The sequence below is a fragment of the Oryctolagus cuniculus genome, chromosome 2 (genome assembly GCF_051225735.1).
Source record: "Oryctolagus cuniculus isolate XC-2025 breed Fujian yellow rabbit chromosome 2, ASM5122573v1, whole genome shotgun sequence".
Classification (NCBI taxonomy): Eukaryota; Metazoa; Chordata; class Mammalia; order Lagomorpha; family Leporidae; genus Oryctolagus; species Oryctolagus cuniculus.
The window spans coordinates 153,658,882-153,680,864 of record NC_142868.1 but is presented as its reverse complement, the minus strand read 5'-3'; the positions used below and the strand labels follow the sequence as shown (position 1 = coordinate 153,680,864).

The following is a 21,983-nucleotide window of genomic DNA, read 5'->3' as shown; positions in this document are numbered from 1 at the left end:
GTAAATGGCCCCAAACAATGAGAGAGAGAGAGAGAGAGATCTTCCACCTGCTGATTCACTCCCTAAATGGCCCCAAACAATCAGACCTGGGCCAGGCCAAAGCCGGGAGCCAGGAACTGCATCCTGGTCTCCTACATGGGTAGCAGGTGCCTAGGTACTTGTGCCACTTTCCACTGCCTTCCCAAGTGCATTAGCAGCAAGCTTTAGGAACTTGAACAGCCAGGACTTGAACCAGCTCTCTGATACAGGAGGGTGGTATCTCAAGCAACAGCTTAACCATCAGCCCTTTTCTGTACTTTGATGATGACGTTTCGAGGGTGTTTTATCAAAATGTCCACTGTGCTTGTTGACTTCATCAGGACATCCCCCAGACAGAAACCATGTGTCAAATCTGCTACATCAGAATGTCCAAATGAAAGGATGAAAAGAATGAAAGAAAAAAGCAGTATGAATAATCATAGAAAGTAATTGGATATTACCAAGGAAAGCATTTAAATGTAATTTTAGATACAGTACCAGGATAATATTTAGACAGGTGTAGTAGAGTTAATTATTGCCAGGTATCTGCAGAGTTATTTTAGCATACTTTTGGTGATAATCATTGAATTAAACTAAAAATAAAGAGGAAGAGCTGTGCAAGGGAATAAAAAGTATCTCTTGGGGAAAAGTGAAATGGTTGATAAACCACTAGTACTGTAGAGGATGTATTATTATAGATAAAACTTTAATTGTACCTTGGCTGTGTCTGTAACTATTAGAAATAAAATATATTAAGTATTGCCATTTTCAGTATAGCCGAGAATGAAAGCAGTGGAGTTCTTTAGCACGAGCTTTCACTTAAATGGGATGTAACAGGGCAACTCAGGGGAAACACTGGTGAGTGAATCCAAGCTTAGATTTTGGCACCAGTGTCCATTCCATTAAACTATGGGATTTGTAAAATGTGGTTTTGCTGCTATAAAAGTCAGTTAGGAGGCCAGCACTGCAGCTCAATAGGCTAATCCTCTGCCTGCGGCGCCGGCACACTGGGTTCTAGTCCCGGTTGGGGCGCCGGATTCTGTCCCAGTTGCTCCTCTTCCAGGCCAGCTCTCTGCTGTGGCCTGGGAAGGCAGTGGAGGATGGCCCAAGTGCTTGGGCCCTGCACCCGCATGGGAGTCCAGGAGAAGCCCCTGGCTCCTGGCTTCGGATCACCGCGGTGCACCGGCCGTGGCGGCCATTGAAGGGTGAACCAACGGAAAAGGAAGACCTTTCTCTCTGTCTCTTTCTCTCACTGTCCACTCTGCCTGTCAAAACATAAAAAAAAATAAAAAAAAATTTAAAAAGTCAGGAATTATTTTCATTCCTGAACCAGATTAAATGGTAATTTTTCTAAATTATGTCATGCTCATTCTTACTATTGCTCCCCCTGCCTCCAGGATGGAAGCTGTTTACGAGACATTAAAAGTTGTTTTGATGACTCCAGTCTATAATTTTAGCACTGAATTTTTCCAGAACCAATTAACATACTTAGTAACATTATGCCAACAACAACTGGCCATTGTGTTCTTGAGTTCTTGTGTCCTTATATATTATTTCTTCTTTGTTAGATCTGTTTTTTATCTGTGACATTTGCAGCAAGTCCATGAGAACCTCCCTTCAGCCCCCTTGACCTTAACTTCTGATCTGTAGACAAACACACATATTCTCACCTTTATTTGACTCCCCCCTCCCCCGCAGCACACTTGATAAACAGCCCTGAACCTGTAGGATGCATCCATGTTATTTTAGCCAACATTTTAAAAAACAGCACACAGGAAAGGTTCATAAAAAAACAGGTTTTTCTCTGTAGGATAATAGTTCCTTGTATTGCTATAAGTTAATAAAATAATACTTGCATATTTATAACAAGTCTAGTGCTATATATATAAAAAAAGCAACCATTTTGCTTGAAACCTGTCCCATTCTACTCCTCAACAATTATTTTAGTGATTTCTTTGGGTATTCCTCCCAATTTAAAAATAACTGATATGTATCTTAAATCATTCATTTTACATACTATCTGGTGAGTTTCTATTATGATAGAGGAAATCTATTGACTTCTTATTATGATAGAAGAAATGAAAGCAGTCTTGTACCATTTGCACTATTATTTCCCTCCCTCATTTCTCTAGAATGTTTGTATATGACTTCTGCCTTAATGAATCAGCCCTTTTTTCAAAAATATTTTTACAACTGTATAAGTTGTATTCACTTCTTTTTTTATTTATTTAAAAGGCAGAGTCACAGTGAGGGGAGAGAGAGATCTTCCATCTGCTGGTTCACTACCCAGTGGTCAGGGCTGAAGCCAGGCATTTCTTCCAGGTCTCCCATATGGGTGCAGGGGCTCAAGCAATTGGGCCATCCTCCGCTGCTTTCCCACATGCATTAACAGAGAGCTGGATTGGAAGTAGAACAGCCAGGATTTGAACCTGTTGCTGGAATGGGATGCTGGTGCTGCAGGCAGCGGCTTAACCTGCTATTCCACAACACCAGCCCCAGTTGTGTTCACTTCTAATTAAGGTGGTATATTCTTCAAGAACATGGTACTTACAAGATGCCTTTGTGGGTGTGCATTGTTAGCAGACACGGGAATCCATTCACTTGGAGTGTCATCAAATAATTAGCTTTAAGAATGATTTGCTTAGAGGAAAATTTTTACCTGTGACAAGGAGACATTGGGAAGATATAGTTCCTTAAAGAAAACTGCCTCTTGGAGAAGCAGTTTGCTAGGGCTTTTGTAGCAAGGGCTAAAGGATTGTCCATGGTATAGAAAAGGAGCGCCTAAGCAAGGCCCTTCCTGCTTGCAGTATACGGCCAGGTTGTAGAAAAGTGGGAATCCTCCCTGTGCAAACCCCATACATCTCCCTATGGTCAGAAATGACTCACACTGGTGTCTTGCAGCTTTTCTTGTTTGTGGTGGTCTGGGCCCCCGTGAGTATAGCGTTACAAGATAAACTCTCCTGGAACATTTTCTGAAAAAGGGAGTAGACGGTTTCATATTGTTTGCCTGAAATCCCACACTCTTGGCTAGGTCTTAACTTTCCTCCCCTTCTTCATACTTACCTAAAGCAAGAATGGGGAACCTTGTTCTGCTAAGGACCATTTGGATATTTATAACATCACTAGTGGGCAGTACAAATCATCAACTTAAAAAATCAGCCTGCTGGGGCTGGCACTGTGGCAGAGAGAGTTAAAGCCTAGCCTGCGGTACCAGCATCCCATTTGGGCACCAGTTTGAATCTCGGCTGCTCCATTTCCGATCCAGCTCCCTGCTACTGTTCCTGGGAAAGCAGCAGAAGATGGTCCTTGGGCCACTGCACCCACGTGGGAGACCTGCAAGAAGACTATCCTGGTTTTGGACAGTGTCAGCTCAGGTCATTGTGGCCATTTGGAGAGTGAACCAGCGGATGGAAGACCTCTCTCTCTGTCTTTACCTCTCTGTGTAAATCTTTCAAATAAATAAGATAAATCTTAAAAAAAATCAGGTTGCTACAGATGTATTGAATTTTGAGTTGACCTGTAGTGGCTATGGCAGGGCTAATCTAAATGTTTTCCTACATCTTAGATGGCTGATTGGCCTGAAGTTCCCCACGCCTGAAGCCTAGGAAGGTAATACAGCTGCTGCTCATCCTCCTATGAAATTCCTAAGAAGACTCTGACTCCAGTTGTTTTTCTCCTTTGAAAAATTGGTGGTACTTAGTGATACTTAATGCCAATTTTAGGCAATAAGAAAATTTTTATCCCAAATCTTGTTACCAAATAATTTATTAGAATAATTGGTATCACAGAATAGACATAATCCCTCGGGTGGTGGTAAAAATGTTCAGATCTCCAAGTAGACTATGAAAAATCTTGAGGATAGGGAGCATGACTTGGTTTCACAAAAAATAGAGAATTTGAGAAGGAAAGGCCCTGGAATGGAAAGTTAGTTATGCAATCACAGGTGGGACGAGGGTCTCCTAATATCTTGTTTCTGCCCTGCAGAATTTAGTAACTCTTCATTGCCTGATAGTCACTTCCTCACTGCAGCTAAGAGGTGCAGCTCCATCCTGGTCATTTGAAGGCAGGGGTGGGGGTGGGAGTAGGAATGCTAGGACCTATCTCATTCATTTACTGGAGCAGATGGTTATATTGGGAAGCTAGCAAGATGATTTGGAAGGCTGTGTATTTCATAGGCTTTGAGCTGCCTACTCTGCATGTGCCTTCTGTGTGTAAGTGACTGATCTTGTGCCAATACCTTTTTTAAAAATTTTTTTGAAAGATTATTTGAGAGGTACAGTTACAGACAAAGAAGGAGAGACAGAGAAAGATCTTCCATGTGCTGGTTCACTCCCAAATGGCCTTAATGGCTAGAGCTGGGCCAATCTGAAGCCAGGAGCCTAGAGCTTCTTCCAAGTCTCCCACACGGTTGCAGGGGTGCACGCACTTGGGCCATCTTCCACTGCTTTCCCAGGACTTAGACAGAGCTGGATCAAAGAGGAGCCAGCCGTGTCACAAACTGGTACCATTATGGGGTACTGGGGCTGCAGGCAGAGGCTTAACTTACTGTACCACAGCCCTGGAAGTGGGCATTTCTCTCATGATTCTTCTTTGATTGCCTTTCTTCCTATAGGGTAATGATAGAAGTGTACAAGTCTGAGCGTTAGATTCTTAGTGATTGTGCATTCCCAAAGATTCCTGCTGGGCTTCCTTCACAACTGCTCTTTCCTTCAAGCCTGTAAAACTACCCAGAAAAATAAGTACAGGAGCTCAATCCCATGCTTCCTCTCAGTACTAGATATATGTGATAGAGTAAATGAATATGTCAAAGAATGAATTGTTACCTGTCTACAAGTGTTGTAATTCCTGGTGACTGAATATGCATCTTTTTTATTAAGTAAATTTAGCTGCACAAAAGCTGCCATGTCCATGAATTTATTATGATGCCTATTTTGGTATCATTTGTAGATTTATCAGCATTACAGTGTGATGTTGGTTGCTAGATACATTATTAACCTATTCAAAAGTTACTCTGGCATTTTCTTTGTTCGTGAAGTTCAGTTTTCACTAGAAGAAGCATCCTAAACAAAAATAACTAGAGAAACTTAATTTTTTCATGTGAGAGCTTTTTCATCCCTCAAATTAGTGATTCTAAAAATTTTGAACTGGAAAATTTAATAATAGAGTGAGTTTATCTAAGCTTCTCTGAAAGTTGTACTTGTCAGTTCTATTTTTGGTTTCTTAGGAAACGAGTTAAAAACAGCTTTTCATTCCCTAATACATTTCTAATTTTATTTCTCCTCTTTTGAGAGGCTTGCTTTTCTTTAAAATTGTGGGTTTCTTTTCCTGTTCTAATTGGAGTATTAGTCTTAAGAATTCATATTCCCTCTAACCATGGTCATTAAAGATATATACATAAATGTTTGCAAAGGGCTAACACAAAAGTCAGGTGCTTTGAAAAAAGCTTTTGAAATTGAAGTTTTTTAGTGTGATCACAGTGTTTGTGAACACATTTGTTAACAGCTGAAGTGATGGCCTGGGCAGAATTTCTTTCTTCTCCCTAAATCCTCAACCATGCCGACTGATGTTTCACAACAGTGTGTGTAACCCATGACAGGGAGACAAACTTAGCTTCTACAACTGGAGTACGCGGTTGAGAGAGGAGGGAAGAGAAGATGGGGGAAATTGAACCTCAGTAATCTCTTAGAGCCTATGCTTACAGTTTGTAGCTCATGGGCCTTGTATGTTGCAAGGTTTACATGTCACCTCAACTGATTTCCACTTACATCTTTTTTCAGATCTTCAGAGGAGAAAAGTGGTAGGAGAGAGAGGAATTTTGCAGATTAGTTGCTACCTCATTATAGCCTCTCGGCCTGTTTTCCTTTCTGATGATGCCTTTTACAGTAACCAAGAGGTTATTAATGACTTCAGCTGCTGTCACCAGGTTTCAAAAAGAAAAGATCTGTTTGTCCCTAATGGCTGTAGAGCCATGGGGCATACACATACAGTTTGATTACTCTCCCGCTTGTTGACTGTCTTGTCCCTCTGACACCACGAGCCTGGGCAGTCTCTTTGGGACTTTACCTGGAACAGCCTAACCCACCTTCATGTTGCTGTCTCTTTCTTGTCATTGAGGCCTTAGCTCAAATATCACTTCCCTAGAGAGGACTTTGCTGATATCGTTCCCTATTATTTCACTCTTATTTTCCACAAAGCATTTACTGCCATTTTTAAAAAGTCTTTGTTTATTATCTATTTCCCACCAGTGACTAACAGATCCTGCTCTTCTCAGAGTCAGAGCTCCCTAAGATTGGGCCTATATCCTGACTTGTTTGGTGGTTTATCCCTTCCACTAAGGGAAGAGTCAGCAAACCTTTTTTCTTTTTTCTTTTTTTAAAGGACCAGATAACAATTGGTATAGGCTTTGTGGAAAAAAGATCTTGTTCTAACTACTCAGCTCTGTTGTTACAGCACCAGTGTAGCAATAGATAGTATTCCACTGTCTATGGGATATTCTACATAATTTTCATGTCATGAATCTTCCTTTTTAAAAAGTATTTTCTAACCATTTAAATATATATAAAACATTGGCAGGCTAAATTGACCTATGGTAGAGTTAGAAACATGCCAGGGGATTCCAATTCAATCCCATCAAGGTGGCATATACCAATGCCATCTCACTAGTCCAAGTGATCAGTTTCAGTTCATAATTGATCATAATGATAGGATTAAGAGTCAAAGGGATCACATAAACAAGACTAGTGTCTGCTAATACTAACTGATATAATTAAAAAGGAGAGAACAATCCAACATGGGAAGCGGGATACACAGCAGACTCATAGAATGGCAGATGTCCTAAACAGTACTCTGGCCTCAGAATCAGCCCTTAAGGCATTCGGATCCAGCTAAAAAGCCCAAGAGAGTATTTTAGGCATGGAAAGCCAAGACACTGTGGCAAAAAACAAACAAACAAACAAACAAACAAAAAAAAACTACATGAAAGATCTCTGTGAGTGAGATCCCAGCGCAAAGAACGGGCCATCAAAGAAAGAGGTACCTTTCTCTGAAGGGAGGAGAGAACTTCCGCTTTGACTATGACCTTCTCTAAATAAGATCGGAGTTGGCGAACTCAAAAGGCTTCCATAGCCTTGGCAACTCATGACAAGAGCCTAGGGTGATTATTGTTGCCATAAACAAGAGTGTCAGTTGTTAAGTCAACAACAGGAGTCCCTGTGCACTTACTCCCCATGTAGGATCTCTGTCCTTAATGTGTTGTACTATGTGAATTAACGGTATAACTAGTACTCAAACAGTACTTTACACTTTGTGTTTCTGTGTGGGTGCAAATTGTTGAAATCTTTACTTAGTATATACTAAATTGATCTTCTGTATATAAAGAGAATTGAAAATGAATCTTGATGTGAATGGGATGGGAGAGGGAGCGGGAGATGGGAGGGTTGTGGACGGGAGGGAAGTTATGGGGGGGAAAAACCACTATAATCCAAAAGCTGTACTTTGGAAATTTATATTTATTAAATAAAAGTTTAAAAAAATTGACCTATGGGCTATAGTCTACTAAGCCCAGATATAATACATCACCTGGCAGGTACTTACTTAGGTTTGTTATAATGAATTAATTGATAAGATACAGTTAAAAGGCAGAATTTTCACATGAAGAAATGAATACATTTACTTCTGATGCAGTGGTTAAGATGCCACTTGGGATACCCACATTCCATATTCAAGTGCTTAGATTTGAGTCCTGGTTCTGCTTCCAATTTCAGCTTGCTGTTAATGCACACCCTGGGAGCAACAGTAATGGCTTAAGTACTTGAGTCCCTGCCCTCCACGTGGGAGACTCAGATAGAGTTCTGGTTTCCTGGCTTTGGTCTGGCCCAGCCTGGGCTGTTGCAGGCATTTGGGGAGTGAACCAGCAGATGGATTATCTCTCTGTGTCTGTCTGTCTGCCTGTCTCTCCCATTCAAATAAATAAAACTTTTTTTTTAAAGATTTATTTATTTTTTGAAGGTCAGAGTTACACAGAGAGAGAAGAGGCAGAGAGAGAGTCTTCCATCCGATGGTTCACTCCCCAATTGGCTGCAATGGCCAGAGCTGTGCTGATCCGAAGCCAAGTGCCAGGAGCTTCTTCCGTGTCTCCCACGTGGGTGCAGGGGCCCAAGTTGGGCCATCTTCTCCTTTCACAGGCCATAGCAGAGAGCTGGATCGGAAATGGAGCAGCTGGGACCAGAACCGGCGCCCATATGGGATGCTGGCGCCCCAGGCCAGGGCATTACCCCGCTGTGCCACAGCACTGGTTCCCCAAATAAATAAAACTTTTAAAAATGATTTTAAAATATATATTTATTCCCAAAAGTAGAATGGGAAAATACTCTTCTAAATTAATTCTGAATGAATAGGTTATTTTAGGAAGATAAGAATCATATTCTGTGTTTGGATATCCTCTGGGTTTGGCCTGGTTAGTAGAGTGCATGCTGCAAATTGAGTCCAAGCCAGTTTAAACATGCATAACACTTGGCTATACTTTCTTTAGCTATCAGTGAGGTTTGAGGTATAGTGGTTAGCTACTCTCTCACAAACTAGCACTAGGTGTCTTGGTCTGTTGTTACAATAAAGCAGTTGAGGCTGGGTAATGTATAAAGAAAAGAGATTTACTTAGCTCACAGTTCTAGAAATTCAAGAGCGTGGCACCCCACCAGCATCTGCTCTGCTCTAGTGAGTGCCTTCTGGCTGCTAACAGAATGGCAGATATCATAATGGTGGGAATGAAAGAGGGAGAGTTCACAGATAAGGCAGGAAAGCAGAGAGATTGAGGAATCAGACTTTTTTTTTTTTTTTTTAAATAAAAACCCACTCTTTCAGGAACTAGCTGAGGTCCCACGAGAACAATATTAATCCTTTCTGAGGACAGCATTCCTAATGACCTAACCACATTCCACTAGGCCCTATTTCTTAAATATTTCACCATCTCTCAACGTAACCACATTGGGGACCAAGCTTCCAGCACCTGGCCCTTCTAGAGATGCACTCAAACCATAACCAGACTGTAGGGGCAGGTAATGATGAAAACAGATCTCAGGCAAACCTCATGAGTAGATATAACACTTACATATTAATCAAGCATTGATTAACACATGTGATTCATTCAGCTCTTCTGTAAATGCAATGAGCCCAGTGCTGTGTTCTTGTAAGTGCTTGGATTCATTGTCTTAGTCCATCTGTGCTGCTGTAAGAAAAGAACAGAAACTGGGTAATTTACAAAGAATGGAAATTTATTTTCTTTCAGTTCTGGAGGCACCAGCAGGTTGCATTTTCTGATGAGTCCTGCTCTCTGCTTCCAAGATGATGTCTTGTTGCTGCATCTGTGGAGTGGAGGAACACTGTGTTCTCACTTGGTGGAAGTTGGAAAGTCAAGACTGCCAAATGCTACTTGGAGCCCATTTTCAAAGGGCCTCCTCCATTTACACGGGAGGAGTTCTTAGGGCTTACTCACCTCTTATAGACCCCACCTCATAGACTATGACATTAGCCACTAAGTTTCAAGATCTGTTTCAGAGAGGACACTTTAAACCATAACATTCATCATGTATAACAGCTCGTTGAAGACAGACGTGACATTCCAGGGTCAGAAAAATTCATGGAGCCAGAACAACAGAAAATACATATTTTTTTAAAAATTGGGGGGAAAAAAAAACCTTAGCCCTAATTTTATCATCTAGAGTCAGCCACAGTTAACTGACATCTTAGAAAATGGATGTTATGTCATGCCCTGACCCTCACCCATTCAGAATGGTATGCTCAGTCATGCAGTGATACCAGGAGTATTAGCTGCTAGTGTTATCTATCCAAGCATTGCCCTTGGCCTCCTGGTGTTAACCTGTATCCAATAACCTGTTGTTGAGAGGTATGAAAGCTTGGCCTTCTTACCTCTTCTGGGACCAGCCCAGCCTCAGACCTCCAAGTAGGAATAGCCAGAGGCCTCTTTTGCAGCTGCATTACAGTTCACCTTCTCCCTCTTCCAGTCCTTCTTCCTTCCTACCCACAGGTGCTGTCCCCAGGAGTAGTCCACAACAAACATCCTACATGCAAATCTCAGAATCTGTTTGCTAGGGAACCTGACCCATGACATAAATAATTTTACAAATTTGGAATTATAATACTGTATTTTTCACTAAACATTGTGCTGGGTGTTCTCTGGTTCCCCCTGCAACACCACACTCCACCCTTCTCTGTTCAGCTCTGTTCTGAGAGGCTGACCTCTATAGGTTACATCAGTAACCTCCTTCCAGTTGATTCTGCCAGTGGAAGACACTGGTTGAAAGTCAGATGGTGGGAGGATAGAAGGGCTGAGATATTTGTTTCTCAGATTCTTCCTTGTGATTCTTCCACTAAGTCTATAGTTCCTGCCATAAGCCCACTCCTACAGCTCTGTTATTGTGCTCAGGTAAATTGTTCCTTCCCTGCCTTTTCCAGTGTAGAAGTGGTAATGACTCCTCATTGTTGGTATCCCTGGGGTCCATCGCTATCTTTGCCTAGTTTCCTTTATCCCTGCCTATAGCTTTGTAAATAGTCACTTTCTGTCAACCTTTTGATTATGCCATCTTTTTCTTGGGAGGACTGTAACTTATAACAGGATGAACTGAAAGCATTTTCCCACCTCTTAAGTATTCTTCTAAAACAAAGTTTTCATTGGCCATATACAGTTCCATCATGTAGACTTACCAGTACTTCTTTAATCGTTTCCTTACTGTCGTCTCATGGTTCTGCACGTGCAAGGTCTGGGGGCCTTAGCTGCCAGTGGCACAGAGAATCACGTGGCAAGAGATAGAGTATGTATGTCTTATATGTGTGTGTGTGTGTGTGTGTGTGTGTGAGAGATCTCTCCCTCCTTATAAAGCCACCAGGATTCAATCATGGGGGTCCCACCTTAGTAACCCAATTTAATCACTTTTCAAAGTGCCCCCCCACCCCTCTAAACACCATGGTCAGAATAAGTTTCTTTTTTTTTCTTTCTTTCTTTCTTTTTTTTTTTTTTTTTTTTTTGGTGTAGGGGGTTTGAAAGAGAGATTTATTTCAAAAAATGAAGTGAGAAGATTAAAAAGGGCAGCATGGATTTTTTTCAAAAATTTGAAAGGATGCCAGATATGAGAAGGGTGAAAATTTTTCAGTACAACCTCAGAGGCTCAGGGACGCATTGGGCTAGGGTACGGGGAGATGGATTTAGGCTCAGTCTTATGCGCTTTCCAAAGGCATCTTTGGAATGGTCAGAGTTTCCCGTCTCTTGATGTGCTAAATCACAGGCAAGGGCAGCTGCACAAGAGAGAAGGCCACACAGTGGATTGAAGGGAGCAGAGTGAAATGCTTAAGGGTCAGGTGCCTAGAACTGCTGTTTCTCTATACTTACTCTGTGATTTTATCTAGGTTATTATGATAGCTAATATTGAAGGGCTCAGAACGGCCCCTGATACAAGGCAAGTGCTAAATAATTTTCCAATAAACATTAGCTCTTATAGTTGGTTGTCATTGGATGAGTGTTTTGCTGAGGTGCTCTGTAAAGTTCTCACTTTGAAAGGCTTTGCATTTCTAATCATGTCAGATTAAGTTTCCACCGTAGTAATATCACTAACATAAAACTTCAGGGATAACTCCTGTCTGAGTTTGGGGAAACAAATTCTATTGAAACCATAGCATTATGATTCATTTAACATTTGCTTAAAAATTATAGAGTTATATACATTCCACTCATTTAACCTTATTTGTACTACACTCAAAAAGATTAAAAACCAGTGTTTCAAATAAACATGATTTATGAAGTTGCAAAACAGATCATCTTTCACCTCATCAGCATTTTCTTTGGGAATGCTGTGTAATGCATTTTAGTCAATGCTACAGGAAGTAAGACATCAATAATTGGAAATGAACACTTTTATTGAGCTACAGCTTTTGTTCAATCCAGCTTTCTCATCCATGGGGCATGCTATTCAAATCTTGAATGTATGTATTGATTTTTTCTTTTATCAGGAAGTCCATATTATAATGTTATTGTATGATAAGCGTTTTGTGGAATTAGTCTGTAAAACAGAAAGTACCATCAATATCAACGATCATGTTCTCAACATTGAGTTTCGTTTTTTTTCCATTTCATATATTCATGGATTCTAGCATTTCTTTCTTTTGCTTTTAAATGTTATACTAAATTTCTTTGTAAATGTGACATTTGATATCCCTAACTGGATATGAAGACTATTTATGTTGAGAAGGAATTATCTTATTTTTAAAATAAACCTGTATACCTTATTAAAATGCTGTCTACACAGGAGGGGGCACTTGACTGTGATATCACTAAAAGTGTTGGTTTTGGGAGTTGGCATTATTAGAACTCTGGGAGCTTTTCTAGCTACTAGCTATGCTACTTAACTTATGAGTTATTCAACTTTCATATCTCAGATCCTTACCTTTAAATGGGAAACAATGGACTATTTGCTTATTCACGTTGTTGGGAGTATTAAATGAGTCAGTTTATGTAAAACACTTAAAACAGTGCCTGAGACATACTGAACTCTCAGTACATAGTTGCTGTTCTCCTTAACATTATAGATTTTGCTATCTTTGGTTTGATTTACTACTCACTTGATTGGAGTACTCCTTTTTGTTGAATATACATCAGATATCATAAATCTCACCATTTAAAGTGGTTTTTAAATGTATTCAGTGGTTTCTAGTGTATTCACAAGAATGTGCAAACATTACCACTTATTCCAAAATATTTTAATCAAACCCTAAAAGAAGCCCAGTAACTATTAGAAGTCACTCTTTACTCCTTTGTACCTTCAGCCTCTGACAGCCACTAACCAATTCTGCCTCTTCAATTTGCCTGTTGTAGATATTTCATATAAATGGTATCATGCAATACATGCTCTTTGGAGTCTGGCTTCCATTCACTCCATGTTTTTAATATCTGTTCATGTTGCTGCATATATTGGTACTTCTTTTTTGTGACTGAATAATATTCTCATATGGATATGCTGTATATTTTTATCCATTCATTAGTTGATATTGAGGTTGCTTGTACTTTTTGACTATTATGAATAATGCTGCTATTCAAGATACATTGAAAATTTCGTGTACTTATTTTTATGCAGACATATTTTGTTATCTTGAGTGTATTACTAGGGGTAGAATTGCTGGTTATTTGGCAAATTTACATTCAGCTTTTTGATTAATTGCAGACTGTTTTCCAAAATGGCTATTCCATTTTAAGTTCCCAGTGGCAGAATATGCATTGGTTTATTTCTAAACTTTCAGTTCTATTCTGTTGGTCTGTGTATCTAACCCTACACCAGTAACATATAGTCTTGACTATTATGATTTTGTTTGGAGATTGGGAAGTGTGAGTCCTCTAATTGTAGTTTTCTGTTTGGATTGTTTTGTTTTTTTGTGGTCCCTTGATATTCGATGTGAATTTTAGGATCAGCTTGTCCTTTTCTACAAAAAAATGCAGTTGGAATTCTGATAAAAATTTCCCTGAAACAGATAAATTTTGGGAATATTTCCATCCTAGCAAAATTAAGTCTTCTAATCCATGGACGTGGGATGTCTCTTCACTCTATTTCAAGTCTTTACTTTCTTTCAGCAGTATTTTGTAACTTCTGGTATATACATTTGTACTTATTTTGTTATTTCTAAATATTTTATTATTGACAATATTGTAAATAAAAATGTCTCCTTAATTTTTATTTTAAGGTTGTTGCTAGGATATTGAAATACAATTACTGTTTACATTTCATCTTCTATTGTGCAACCTTGCTGACTCAGTTTATTAACTCTAACATTTTTAGTAGAGTCTTTAAGATTATCTATGTATATGATCATGTAATTGAGGCTGGAATTGTGGGGTAGCAGGTAAAGCCACTGTGTGTGATGCCAGCATCCCATATAGGCATTGGTTCAAGTCCCAGTGCTCCACTTCTTATCCAGCACCCTGCAATGCACCTGGATAGCAGCGGTAGATGACCAAAGTGCTTGGACTCTGCATGCATGTGGGAGACCTGATGAAGCCCCTGGCTCTTAGCTTTGGTCTGGCCTAGCCCTGGCCATTAGGGAGTGAACCAGCAGATGAAAGATCTCTGTCTCTGCGTCTTTCTCTCTCTCTCTCTATAGCCATTTTTCTTTAAAAAATATTTATTTATTTATTTGAAAGTCAGAGTTAAACAGAAAGAGAAGGAGAGGCAGAGAGAGAGAGCTTTTCCATCAGCTGTTTCACTCCCCAGTTGGTTGCGACAGTTGGAGCTGTTCCAATCCAAAGCCAGGAGCTTCCTCTGGGTCTTCCCACATGGGTGCAGAGGCCCAAGGACTTGGGCCATCTTCAACTGCTTTCCCAGGCCATAGCAGAGAGCTGTATCGAAAGTGGAGCAGCTGGGACTTGAGCTGGCACCCATATGGAATGCTGGCACTCAGGCAGCAGCTTTACCTGCTACACCAGAGTGCCTGCCCTGCAAATAAATAAACATAATCACAGGAGACTCATAGAATGGCAAATGTTCTAAGCAGCACTCTGGCCTCAGAATCAGCCCTTAAGGCATTCGGATCTGGCTAAAAAGCCCATGAGAGTTTCTCAAGCATGGAAAGCCAAGACACTCTGGCAAAAAATGACCTAAATGAAAGATCTCTGTGTGTGAGATCCCAGTGGAAAGAACGAGTCATCAAAAAAGGAGGTACCTTCTCTGAAGGGAGGAGAGAACTTCCGCTATGATTATGGCCTTGTCTAAATAAGGTCAGAGTTTATGAGCTCAAGAAGTTTCCGTAGCCTTGGCAGCTGATGACAAGAGCCTCAGGTGATTACTGACGTCATAAATAAGAGTGTCGGCCGGCACCATGGCTCACTTGGCTAATCCTCCGCCTGCGGCACTGGCACCCTGGATTCTAGTCCCGGTTGGGGTGCTGGATTCTGTCCCAGTTGCTCCTCTTCCAGTCCAGCTCTCTGCTGTGGCCCAGGAAGGCAGTGGAGGATGCCCAAGTGCTTGGGCCTTGTACCCGCATGGGAGACCAGGAAGAAGCACCTGACTCCTGACTTTGGACTGGCACAGCGCTCTGGCCATGGCAGCCATTTCGGGGGTGAACCAAGGGAAGGAAGACCTTTCTCTCTCTCTCTCTCACTCTCTCTCTCTCACTCTCTCACTGTCTAACTCTGCCTGTCAATAAATAAATAAAGAGTGTTAATTGTTAAATCAACAATGGGAGTCACTGTGCACTTACTCCCCACATAGGATCTCTGTCCGGAATGTGTTGTACTATGAGAATTATCGGCGAAACTAGTCTTCAAACAGTACTTTATACTTTTTGTGTGTTTGTGTGTGGGGGGGTGCAAACTGTTGAAATCTTTACTTAGTATATACTAAGTTGATCTTCTGTATATAAAGATAATTAAAAATGAATCTTAATGAAGAATGGGATGGGAGAGGGAGTAGGAGATGGGATGGTTGGTTATGGGGGGAGGGAACCACTATAATCCAAAAGTTGTACTTTCAAAATTTATATTTATTAAATAAAATTTTTCTAAAATAAATAAATAAATGTAATCAAAGATAATAATAAAAAAGTAAAAAGGATCATTTAATCTACAGATAGAGTTGATTTCACTTCTTCCTTTCCAATACAGCTGCCTTTTATATCTTTTCCTTGCCCTTTTGTCCTGGGAAGAACCTCCAGTAATTGTTAAATAAAGGTGACAAAGCTTTCATTTCTTCTTTCTGACCATAAGGAAAAGTCCTTTGGTGTGTTATAATTAGTTATGTTGTTAGCCCTGGTTTTCTTGTACACGTCCTTTATTAGGCTGAGGAAGCGCTTTTCTTCCCTTTCCTGTGCTGTCCTGCCCTCTGTTTTCTTTTCCTTTCCTCTCCGTTTCCTTTTTCCCCTCCCCTTCGCCCTCTTCCTTTTCTCCTTTCGTTTCCTTTCGTTTCCTCTCCTTTCCTTCGTTTCGTTTGTTTTCTTTCGCTTCGCTTCTCTTCTCTTTTCTCTTCTCTCTCCCTTCCTTCTTTCCTCCCTTCCTCCTTTCTTCCCTCCCCCCTTCCCTCCCTCCCTCTTTTCCTTCCTTCCTTCCTTCTTTACTTCTGATTTTGTTTATTTGAAAGTCAGAGTTACAGAGAGGCAGAGGCAAAGAGAGAGAGGTCTTCCCATGTGGGTGCAGGGGCCCAAGGATTTTGACCGTCTTCTACTGCTTTCCCAGGCCATAACAGAGATGGATCATAAGTGGAGCAGCCAGACTCTAACTGGCACCCATATGGGATGCTGGCACTGTAGGTGGTAACTTTATGTGCTACAGCACAATGCTGGCCCCTGCGGTACTGTTCTACTACTCCTTTTCTCTGAATTCTTATAAATATGAAATTTCTCTTTTCACTTTATGGTTTATATCTTGATACATGATTCTTGGAAAATAGTCCATTTTTCTTAAAAGTTTCTAACTTCTTCCTGATTCCAGTATGGTATATGAAAGATCTAATGCCAGCATGATTTTTTTATTTTTGTAGGTGAATATCCTGTTCTTATTGTCATAAAGCCTGTATGCCTTGTTTTTTATTTGGAATTTGAAGTTTCATCATAATATGTTAAGAGTATGTCTTTTTATTTTATTTTATTTCATTATAAATGTCTGGCATTTGATGAGTTCCTTTGATCTGACAACTCAATTCTTTCTTCCCTTCAGACTTTTCCTATTTGATGGCTGCTTTGTTCTCTTATCTCTTCTGGAATTCCTGGTATTTTCATATTGGTTCTGTCTTACACACCTCTTATATTTTCTGCAATAATCTCTGTTTCTTTGTGATGTGTTAGTTCTTTTGCTTCATCTTCCTTTTTTTTTTTTTTTTTTTTTTTTTTTTTTTTTTTTTGACAGGCAGAGTTAGACGGTGAGAGAGAGACAGAGAAAGGTCTTCCTTTACCTGTTGGTTTACCCCCCAAGTGGCCGCTACGGCCAGTGCGTTACGGCCGGCGCGCTGCACTGATCTGAAGCCAGGAGCCAGGTGCTTTCTCCTGGTCTCCCATGTGGGTGCAGGGCCCAAGTACTTGGGCCATCCTCCACTGCACTCCCAGGCCACAGTAGAGAGCTGGACTGGAAGAGGAGCAACCAGGACAGAATCCAGCGCCCCGACTGGGACTAGAACCCAGGGTGCCAGTGCCGCAGGCGGAGGATTAGCCTATTGAGCCATGGTGCCGGCCCTCATCTTTCAATGTACTAGTTTTTCTTTCTTTTTTTTTTTTAAATACTAGTAATTGGGGTCCGCACTGTGGTGCAGGGTGTTAAAGCCCTGTACTGAAGCACCGGCATCCCATGTGGGCACCAGTTTTAGTCCTGGCTGCTCCTCTTCTGATCCAGCTCTCTGCCATGGCCTGGGAAAGCAGTAGAGGATGGCCCATGTCCTTGGGCCCCTGCACCCGCATGGGAGACCTGGAAGAAGCTCCTGGCCCCTGCCTTTGGATCATCACAGCCGTTTCGGCCATCTAGGGAGTGAACCAGCGGATGGAAGACCTCTTTCTCTCTTTCTGCCTCTCTGTAACTCTGTCTTTCAAATAAATAAAATAAATCTTTTAAAAAAATAAATACTAGTAATTAATTTCACTTCCTCTTTTATAAAAACTCTAGAATTATGTTTTTAATTTATTTTTTTAAGAATTATTTTATTTATTTGAAAGACAGAGTTACAGAGAGAAGTAGAGCCAGAGACAGAGAGAGGTCTTCCATTCTGCTGCTTTACTCCCCAAATGACTGCAATGGCCAGAGCTGAGCTGATCTGAAGCCAGGGGCCAGGAGCTTCTTCAGTGTCTCCCACGCAGGTGCAGGGGCCCAAGGACTTGGGCCATCTTTTACTGCTTTCCCAGGCCATAGCAGAGCACTGAATCGGAAGAAGAGCAGCCAGGACTTGAACGGGCACCAGTATGGGATGACGGCTCTGCAGGCTGGGGCTTTAACCCTCTGCCACAGTGCTGGCCCCTATTTTTTAAGGTTTTTTATTTTATTTATTTGAAAGGCAGTGTGAAAGAGAGAGGGAGAGACAGGGAGAAGAGAAAGAACGATCTTCCATTCACAGGTTCACGCCTTGAATAGCTGTAACAACCTGGGCTGGGCCAAGCCAAAGTCGGTATCCCAGAACTCCGTGCAGGGCACCACATGGGTGGCAGAGCCCAAGTACTTTGATATCTTCTGCTGCCTTTGTAGGTACATCAGCAGGGTGCTGGGTCAGCGGCAGAACTGCTGGGATGTGAACTCTGCTCCAATATGGGATGCTGGTGTTGCAAACAGTGACAACCTGCTGCACCACTATGCCTGCCATGATTTCATGTTTCTCTTATGCACTGCCCAGCTTTTGTAGTTATTCTCTATGTGCATCCCTCCAACATTCTCACTATATATTTTTTTAATTTTTTTCCATTAATTTGCACTTGGTTAAATCTGCCTGTTCTGCTCATTCTGGTTTCTCTACTTTGAACTGCCAAGTTCCACACATGTCTATACAGTTTCTTTGATTTCTTAGGTCAGGAACTGTGTACTCTGAAGCATTTGTATGAGTATGGTGGGTGAAGTCTATGGGACCATGGTAGATGTCACCAGTAACCTGTGGGAGCTGAGGTAGGAAATTGTGAGAGAGCATCTAGACTTGCAGAGACCATTTTGATCACAGGCAATCTGAACAACCAGAGGAAGCCAGTCAGCAGTAAAGAGGTAACACCCAGAGTGGGACAGACCATCTGTGAGGAGGAAAAGGCCGTCTGATAGCATGATCCCCTGTTTTCTGTTATTATCCTTAGTTTCTTACAGAATATTTGCATGTCCTCCTCTGATGCCGTTTATGTATCTGTATCTTCTCTCCTCCTGTCATACATCCACCCTTCCCTTCCTTGGAGTGGCTTGACCTGATCTCCCTTCCTAGATCAAGTAGCATTCACAGCACTGTTGGTGTGGAATGCTTTCAGCTTCTTTACACAGGGCTCAGATGGTAGGCACTCTTATCCTCAACATTCTTTCTGCAAGAACTTACACCTACCTTTTGGGGTAATCTTTTCAGTAATCTCTCCTGAATAATTGTATTCCTTTGTAAATTTATTTTCCTTAAGTTCTTCCAAAAACCTTTAGTTTAGATTTGCCAGTGTCTTGCACAATTGGCTCAGAGATACTCATCTGTAGCTAATGTTCCATGTGATAGAAGCTTTGGTTTAGGGTTAAATATATATCAGTGATTACTATAATCTCAATTAGTAATTCATATATTTACTGTTCTAATTTACTTCTGTTATTTAGCTCTAGGATCACAAACTGGCAGTTTATTGAATATTGCCTGAGGTGATGCATTCTACTGGGATTAAACAGAGTTGTTATTGCATTGTTTTAATACAAACTTGATTTTTCATAGGGCTTTCACACCTTGCCTCCTTGACCCCTTCTTACATGTGAAACTTCTCACATTTTTATTAACTCTCCTGTCCTTAAAGGAGTTTGAGTTTTAAGGTTGGGATGTTGGGCTTCAGATACTATAATTTGTTTGCTTGTGATCTTAAATATTTATAATAGGTGACATTGTGAATTAGAGGCAGATACCATGAATTGAAGTATAGATCTGTTAATTTCTCTTATTGCTAGCTATGCTTAGAAATCTACTTTGAATTATTTTTCTGTTCAATTAAATTTTTTCAAGTCCTATGATGTTTCTAAAATGCTCCCATCCAAGTCTTGCTGTTATGTGTTTTTTTAAATTAGATTGCCTGTCACTTTGCTAAAGGTATAATTAGTAAATAATATCTCTGTTGTGCTTGATTCAAAACTGATGTTCTACAAGTCACTTTGGAAACAAAATAATTTATCCTTTGTACTTTGACAGGCCCAGGACTTGGTTTTCACAAATGGAATTGTGAAATATCAGGTGCCTATTGCATCTTGTAAACCCTTGTGGTATTGGTGTCTCCTCTTTGTTCCTTGAGACGAGTGTACCAGCCCATTTTCACTTTAGTTCATTGGAATCCACTTATGTGGTCTCTTCCATAATTGTAGAGTAAATATAATTCAATACTTGCTCCACTCCAAAATGTGATTTAGAAATGCAAACTAATGTTCTCCTGTAGGGGGTGCAATCTATTTTAAGCTCTTAAGATGAATAATGAAAGCTTTAAAGTGTAGAGGGAACATTCACAGGCTTCACCCAAAACTCCAAAAGACAGATATCATGATTTCTCTGATTTGTAGTGGTTAATATATATAATACAAAAAAACCCTTCAGGTATATGAGTAAAATTGACATGTTGGAATTAGATTATTATCTGTAGCCCTTGTTTATATTCTTGCAGAACAGTGGTCTTTCCATTTTTCACTTGTTGAACTCTATTTAGTGGAGCATTAGAACTCTTTATTTAGTGGAGCATTATAAAGTAGATTGAAAGTATGTTATGTCAAATTTTAGGAAAGAAGGAAGGAGGAGGAAGGGAGTGAAGTATCATTATATTCTTAAAATTGTACCTATGAAACACATAAATCTGTTGTATTTATATTAATAAAAGTTAATTAAATATATTTCTTAAGACTTTGTAAATCTGATGGTACCCAGTGGTTTTTTTTTTAATCAAGGCTTAGAATTTATACAATGTAAGATAAATGCAGGCCAGCGCCGCGGCTCACTAGGCTAATCGTCCACCTAGCGGCGCCGGCACACCGGGTTCTAGTCCCGGTTGGGGCGCCGGATTCTGTCCCGGTTGCCCCTCTTCCAGGCCAGCCCTCTGCTGTGGCCAGGGAGTGCAGTGGAGGATGGCCCAGGTGCTTGGGCCCTGCACCCCATGGGAGACCAGGAAAAGCACCTGGCTCCTGGCTCCTGCCATCGGATCAGCGCGGTGTGCCGGCTGCAGCGCGCCGGCCGCGGCGGCCATTGGAGGGTGAACTAACGGCAAAGGAAGACCTTTCTCTCTGTCTCTCTCTCTCACTGTCCACTCTGCCTGTCAAAAAAAAAAAAAAAAGATAAATGCAAAAAATTCATTTTCTGTTATGGTTTGGGACATTCTGTTAATCAGAGTTCTCCAGAGAAGTAGAACCAATGGTGTGTGTGTATGTTTGTATGACTGTGTGTGTGAAGAGAAAGACACAGAGAGAGAAGTATGTATATGACCATGGGATTTGAAGTTGAAGTTTATAGGGCAGGCTTGCAGGCTAGAAATTTAGACAAGAGTTGATGTTACAACTTTGGCTCTGAAGGTTGGAAACTCAGGCAGAATCTTTTTTTTTTTTTTAAGATTTATTTATTTCGAAAGAGTTACAGAGGGAGAGACAGAGAGGGAGAGAGAGATCTTCCTTGTGCTGGGTCATTCCCCAGATGACCACAGTGGTCAGCACTGGGTTAGGCTAAAGCCAGAAGCCAGGAGCTTTTTCTAGGTCTACCACTTGGGTGGCAGAGACCCAAGCACTTGCTTTTCCCAGGCCATTAAGCAGGGAGCTGGATCAGAAGTGGGTCAACCCAAACATGAACCTGCATCCATATGGGATGCTGATGTTACAGGCAGTGGCTTTATCCACTATTCCACAATGTTGCCCCATCGGGTAGAAATTTTTTTTTTTTTTTTGACAGGCAGAGTGGACAGTGAGAGAGAGAGCCAGAGAGAAAGGTCTTCCTTTGCTGTTGGTTCACCCTCCAATGGCCACCACAGCTGGCGCACCACGCTGATTTGAAGGCAGGAACCAAGTACTTATCCTGGTCTCCCATGGGGTGCAGGGCCCAAGCACTTGGGCCATCCTCCACTGCACTCCCTGGCCACAGCAGAGAGCTGGCCTGGAAGAGGGGCAACCGGGAAAGAATCCGGCGCCCCAACCGGGACTAGAACCTGGTGTGTCAGCGCTGCAAGGCGGAGGATTAGCCTAGTGAGCCGCAGTGCCGGCCCAGGTAGAATTTTTACATGTTGCAAACTAGAGGCAGGATTTCTCTGAGAAGCATCAGTCT

At 41.2% G+C, this 21,983-nt stretch overlaps 1 protein-coding gene across 6 annotated transcripts in view; it reads left to right on the top strand.

The window, feature by feature from the left end:
* Window positions 1-21,983, top strand: part of ACYP2 (acylphosphatase 2) — a 340,256-nt gene that overhangs the window by 227,336 nt on the left and 90,937 nt on the right. For 2 of the 6 annotated variants that reach the window (XM_089327661.1, XM_089327662.1), the window contains one exon: window positions 3,584-3,627. The exons of the other annotated variants lie outside the window; for them this stretch is intronic. In XM_089327661.1, coding sequence (XP_089183787.1) covers window positions 3,584-3,623 — 40 coding nt within the window. In that variant the 3' untranslated portion in view covers window positions 3,624-3,627. The remainder of the gene's footprint in view (window positions 1-3,583; window positions 3,628-21,983) is intronic. 6 annotated transcript variants of the gene reach the window in all.